We start from the raw sequence: 7092 nt of genomic DNA on the forward strand, positions 1-7092 counted from the left end.
CTTTCCACTAGATGTTGGAACATTGCTGCTATAACAGCCTTATCTCTTCTGGGAAGGCTTTCCACTAGATGTAGGAACATTGCTGTGGGGAATTTCTTCCATTCAGCCACAAGAGAATTAGTGAGGTTGGTCTCTGATGTTTAGTGATTAGGCCTGGCTCACAGTCAGCGTTCCAATTCATCCCAAAAAGTGTTCGATGGGGTTGAGGTCAGGGCTCTGTGCAGTTCTTCCACACCGATCTCGACAAACCATTTCTGTATGGACATCGCTTTGTGCATGGGGGCATTGTCATGCTGAAACAGGAAAGGGCCTTACCCAAACTGTTGTAACAAAGTTGGAAGCACAGAATTGTCTAGCATTTCATTATATGCTGTAGTGTTAACATTTCCCTTCACTGGAACTAAGGGGCCTAACCCGAACTGTGAAAAACTGTCCCAGACCATTATTCCTCCTCCACCAAACTTTACAGTTTATGCATTGGCGAAGGTAGCATTCTCCTGGCATCCACCAAAACCAGATTTGTTCATCTTTCAGATGGTCTGTGAGCTTGTGTGGCCTACCACTTCCGTTGTTGCTCCTAGATGTTTCTACCTCACAATAACTGCTTACAGTTGACCGGGGCAGCTCTACCAGGGCAGACATTTTATGGACTGACTTGTTGGAAAGGTGATATCCTATGATGTTGCCATGTTGAAAGTCCCTGTTTGTCTTTGGAGGCTGAATGACTGTGTACTAGATTTGATACACCTGTGGCTGAAATAGCCAACTCCACTAATTTGAACGGGTGTCCACATGCTTTTGTATATATAGTGTATAAAAGACTGTTAACCAGGTTAGGGTATATTAATAGCTGTAGTTAGTATTTATTGGACCTTTGTGTAACGATTGATATAAATACCTTTTCATTAGATAACTAGTTGCATGTTTTGATGGAGGTAGTTGATTTTATGTCATTCATTTATTTGGAGAAGCAGTAGCCAAGAGAAGAACAAAGCCACAACAAACAATCACAGAGAGAGAGAGAGAGAGAGAGAGAGAGAGAGAGAGAGAGAGATATAGAGAGAGATATATATAGAGAGAGAGAGATATATATAGAGAGAGAGATATATATATAGAGAGAGAGAGATATATATAGAGAGAGAGAGATATAGAGAGAGAGATATATATATATATAGAGAGAGATATATATATAGAGAGAGATATATATAGATATATATATATATATATATAAGAGAGATATATATATATATAGAGAGAGATATATATAGAGATATATATATATATATATAAAGAGAGATATATATATATATATATATAGAGAGAGAGATATATATAGAGAGAGAGATATATATATAGAGAGAGAGATATATATATAGAGAGAGAGAGATATAGAGAGAGAGATATATATATATATAGAGAGAGATATATATATAGAGAGAGATATATATAGATATATATATATATATATATATATATATATATATATAAGAGATATATATATATATATAGAGAGAGATATATATAGAGATATATATATATATATATAAAGAGAGATATATATATATATATAGAGAGATATATATATATATATATATATATATATAGAGAGAGATATATAGAGAGAGATATATAGAGAGAGAGAGATAGAGATGGGAATTTGAAATAAGAAAGTGAGACAGAGAGAAGAATTTAAAGAGTGATGGAAAGATATGAAAAGATATGTAGAGATGGAGAGAGGAGGGGAAAAGGGCAAGGGAGAAGAGAGGGTTATTATAACGTGGCAGGCTGGCAGCTAAGTCAGCTCAACAGAGATTAGCCAGATGCTCTTCTCCAAAACTCAAGCCTTTTGTATTTTCTTCACTCAGACCTTTTCTTTCCTCTGGTGGGAAGCAGGTCCTCTCACAGCAAGTGTGAGTGTGGCTCCAAATCGATTTCACAAACCCTGCTCTGTAGGAGTGTCTAAAACATCTGTGCTGTCTGTGGATCATTGCAGTCTCTTAAAGGTGCTATCTCCATTTTACACTTCACTGGGCTAATATGATGATGAGAACCCAGTGAAGCAGTGAACTGTAACCTGCATCTGCCCCCCCCCCCCCAACCTGCCCAGGGGGAACTTCCTGTCTGGAAGTTCAAAATGATGGATAATCTTTCAGTCTGCTAAATGATTTTGCTTAAAATTGGTCTCACATATTGTTAGCATATTTTCCACTTATCTGTCAAATTGAATAGCCCTTCTGATGACTAGAGTGATTGTTAGGAGGTGTGCTCAAGGGAAGTTAGGTCTTTTCAGATGGATATGCCTCTGTCCACCCTGATGTTCATCATTCCAGTTAGTCAGCAGTATAACCATATAGATCCTTCAAAAATATAGTATTAGTATTCTAATTCCTAATACTATGGGTGTGTTCGTAAATTCACTCTGGAGTGCCAGAATGCCCTCAGAGTGCTCTCTGGGTGTTCGTTAATTCAGAGCTCAGATTGTCCGTTCATAAATTCAGAGCATTTCGCACCCCTTGCGTTCAGAGCCACACTGGACGCTCTGGCCGAGGAGGAGGGTTGATCCAAGCGTTCTGGTCTCAACGGCAGTCAAGCACCTGAGCTAACTAGCTAACGTTGGCTAGCTTGCTAGCTACTTCCAGACACAAATGAGAGAACACCTCACTCTGATCATTTTACTCACCCTAGCAGAGCTGGTTAGGCTGTTTTCCTGTTATCTAGTGACTGAGAAATGTTCTGCTGGTAACAATTTAATAAAGTTTTTTTGGCCAACGTTTACTGACACCGATCATATTCAAAGGGTGTTGATTGTTCGTAAAATCATCAGTTATTCTTCAATCTGGCACACTCCGACAAGAGTGCTCTGAAATCGGAGTAGATATCCACAGTGAATTTAAGAACTGTGTGTTGACCTATTCTCCTATCCCCTCGTAACAAAAGAACCTGAGCAACACCTGTTCTGCTTTAAGCTCAGTGAGAGGGGTGTTTGGGAGCTTAAGCTCTAACGTATAGAAGCTGGGTTTCACAGCGCGCAACAAGACCAGTGGACAGGATAATAAGTGGATGCTAGTGACACCAAGATGCAGCAGGGGCAAAATTGACAGAAACGTTGTGAGAAAGTCAACCATCTCCTCCTCCCCCCTCTCTCTGTGGTATTGTCAGAGTTGAAAGCCGGGCCATCATGGAGCTGCTACCGGTGCCAAGTTGGATCCCTGCTTTGGCACCGTAGCATCCCTTCAGAGATCAAAACCTTTTTTTCTTCATATTTTCGGTTGGTTGTGATTGATTTGAATCATGATCGAATATTTGTCATCTTATTTTTATTATAGAGCAAAGCTACTTCTGTGTGTGCCTATGAGGTAAGAACATATTTCACGACTGCTGCGCTCACAAGACATCACATTTTCCTTCCAGACCAGAAACGATGAAAGACAGTTTCAAGGTCCAAATTCATCATTATTGTTCACTTCGACTGGTATGTTTTTCCCCATCTGCAAACTGTTACGCATTTTTGTTTTCAGAATAAGTGCCCAAAATAACATATTTTCCCTAATCTTTTGCATAATTTGTTAATGAAACACAAACCAGAAGATTTGTTAAGATTATTATCTCTCTCTCTCTCTCACACACACACACACACACACACACACACACACACACACACACACACACACACACACACACACACACACACACACACACACACACACACACACACACACACACACACACACACACACACACACCAGAACCATAGCGTGTGTTTTCATCAAAGTAATCCAAAAGAAAGAACATCACAATTGAATTCACTTTCTCCTGCAATGCAATGTGGTCATTATAATTTATGGACCATGTGGTAGCAGCTTAATAAGAAGCTATTGGTGTCTTGACATAGTCTATAATATAAAACAAATCAACAAAAATAATTGGGAACTGGATATACTATAATGAGGGGGTAATCCAATGACCATTTGATTATTGATTGGGCTATAGTCCAACTCCACCAATCCCAGCCATAAAATCGATCAATAAAGTGCCACTTCACTAAGTGAGAAAAAATTGAAACCATGCATGCATCTGTTCTGACCAAAAAAAGAAAATGGGTGATGTTACCTTGAATCGATGCACAGAAGGTAACGAAAAGCAGTAAGAGAGTCCGTGCTGCGGTGGATGCCATAGTGAGGATAGTGCGCTAGTCCTATGGTGCAGCGCAACAGAGGGAGAGAGGAGGGAGAGAAAAGTAGTATATGGAGAGAGAAGGCTGCCATGGGCTGGGAGAGGGGGACAAACAGACTGTTGGCGTTCTGTTCCCGCGTAGCCTGTCTCCCTCTTCCGGGGAAAAGCGGGACTGGCCGAGAGTTGCACCGGGATGGAGGGATGGGATCCACAGTCAATTGCGCACGCAGATTCGAAGATGAATCACAGGAGGTGGGACCATAGAGAATGATAGACGACTCTAGCAGCCCAAAGGGATGGCAGGTAGCCTAGTGGTTAGAGTGTTGGACTAGCAAGATCGAATCCCCGAGCTGACAAGGTAAAAAGCTGTTGTTCTACCCATGAACAAGGCAGTTAACCCACTGTTCCTAGGCTGTCATTGAAAATAAGATTTTTTCTTAACTGACTTGCCTAGTAAAAAAAAAGCAGTTTTAGCATAGGCAGCGCCATTGAGGGGTTCCACAATGCTTCTGCCATTTAAAAGTATGTCGTCACAGACGCTATAATGGCGCAGATGTATAAAGATGAGTCCTCTATCTGTCTTTATGGATGGGACGTATCCCGTATTTGCATGATTCCAAGGGTGGAGTCTTTGGTGAAGTTAGGGCTTAATTATTTTTCTAATCTGTATCCTACTATTTGTCAGAAAAAGAAAAACGTCACACTCTTAAAAGTATGTTGTGTTTTGTTATATCCAAATTCTCACAGTCAATCTGGGTTTTTTTGGAGATAAAAAAAGCTGTGCATGTGACAGGGTTGACTGTGAGAATTTGGATATAACAAAATGTTAGTATACAGTGGTGGAAAAAGTATCCAATTGTCATACTTGTAAAAGTAAAGATACCTTAATAGAAAATTGCTCAAGTAAAAGTGAAAGTCACTCAGTAAAATCCTAATTGAGTAAAAGTCTCAAATAATTTGGTTTTAAATATACGTAAGTGTCAAAAGTAAACGTAATTTCTCAAATATAGTTTGTGTGTCAGGGACACTGTATGGAATAGAAAGTACAAAACTTTTAATTAAAAGTAAAAGTTGTTAAAAATATAAATAGTAAAGTAAAGTACAGATACCCAAAAAAACAACTTAAGTAGTACTTTAAAGTATTTTTCTTAAGTACTTTACACCACTACAGGGTGGGAACCAGGAGACCCTTCTTACTGGGGAATATGTAGAATGTAGAAATTGGTCATGGCTAGAAACTTTTGTAAAATTAAGGTCAGATTTGACTTTGCCTACCAGGTTAGGAGAACTTATGCAGCAGGTTAGGATAATTAGGTTAAGGTTAGGAAATTGTTAGGGTTAGGGAAAATACAAACAAATTATACTTTTGATTTAATTTGACAAAAGCTGGATCCCTTCTAACCATGAGCGTATAAATTGCACACCCTTAAAACTGTTGAGATCAGAGCCTTGTCCTGAAGGTTTGTGCCTTCCCTCAGAAAACCACAGCCTTAAAGATAGATTCCTCTATTGCTACATCCATTTTTTTGACCGATAAATTCATGATATGCTATATAGCCATTGATTCTTGAAGAATATGACTTATAAATGCCTCATGAGATTAGTTCAGCTGTCACACTCCATTAGAGACCAAAATATAAACTTGTTTGAGGGGTATACTACAAAGCAGGACCAATGAGTTAGCCAGCTGTAATGCTTCAATGTTCAGAAATAACTTAATGTTCAGGAATATATGCTTAGAATGGGTATGTATTGAATAACTTGTTTCAACAAATAACCAATATTCAAGTCTAGGTTCATTAATGCACCAGTAACTATTTTTATTTCTGAGTGTTTATCAAAGTTGGCTGGTTTACTCATTGATCCTGCTTTGTAGTATACCACTCTGGTGTTTTTACAAAGGTTCACTGTGTCCTGTGATGAGAATGCTTTGCCCTCCGAAACAATGCAAACGTAATAAATAAAGCTCTTCTTAAAGTCTAGGCTGGCCTATCTGGTAACATCTGCCGTTTGACTTGTGGGCCCCGAATGGCTCAGGTTCTCTCTTCTCAGTTGATTTTCTTTTATTGTTCCCTTGGAGAAGGACAAGCATTCCTCCCGGTGACTGTGATACGCACATACAAAACTGTGTTTATCAAACAGTCATTGAAGACATAGAAAATAAAGAGACTATAAATTATGGCGCCAATGTTTTCTCTAAATTGAAAGACCAAGGCAAGGAACATCAATTAATGCATGAAATCTACAGCTAGCATGTGTAAGATTTGGATTGAAGTCATTTGATATACACAAGGGACTAATGATTTAGGATGGGTTTGTATATGCACGATCATAGAGACACAAAATACAAACAGATAACAAACTGTTTCCCGGCAGTGTTGCTGGACTGGTCCACATTGGGCCAATGGCAGTTCAACTAAGGTCATAGCAGATGGAGGATCTTAATTTGAGCCAGTTTGCTTCAGCCGGGAAAATAATCTTGAAGCAACAGCAAATGTGAATTATTATGTGGATTAAAGTGATTAGATATTATTTTGTAGGGGTTGATACATTTTCCCTTAGGGCAAATCAAGTCTGACATTTTAAAGTGGAAATTACAAACGTTAGAAGCTTTTTAAACTTCAAATACAACACATGTTGGCATTTCCTGCTGTACAGGAGAATTCTCAGAAACAAAACAGTGGTAGTCAGAATTGTTTTGTTGAACAACAAAGGAACCTGATTGGCTGATTATCCGTTGATGTTCAACGTGAATTTCTACATGCCATTCCAAAATGGCTGCTGTGGCTTCTGCTACACAGCATGAGAACAAAAAAGGAAGCTTAATTAATTTGACCAGTATTTCAATCTTCCCGATTTCTCAGTTGGGATAATGGGATAATAAGGAGTACAGCAACATTTTCCATCCCTGGATTGACA

At 38.8% G+C, this 7092-nt stretch overlaps 1 protein-coding gene across 2 annotated transcripts in view; it reads right to left on the reverse strand.

Moving 5' to 3' along the window:
- Positions 1–4200, reverse strand: part of fndc1 (fibronectin type III domain containing 1) — a 79997-nt gene extending 75797 nt beyond the window's left edge. For both annotated transcript variants that reach the window (XM_064991380.1, XM_064991379.1), the window contains exon 1: positions 4111–4200. In XM_064991380.1, coding sequence (XP_064847452.1) covers positions 4111–4174 — 64 coding nt within the window. In that variant the 5' untranslated portion in view covers positions 4175–4200. The remainder of the gene's footprint in view (positions 1–4110) is intronic.
- Between the last annotated feature and the right edge of the window lie 2892 nt (positions 4201–7092).

This window comes from Oncorhynchus masou, chromosome 16, assembly GCF_036934945.1.
Source record: "Oncorhynchus masou masou isolate Uvic2021 chromosome 16, UVic_Omas_1.1, whole genome shotgun sequence".
In the NCBI taxonomy this organism is placed as follows: Eukaryota; Metazoa; Chordata; class Actinopteri; order Salmoniformes; family Salmonidae; genus Oncorhynchus; species Oncorhynchus masou.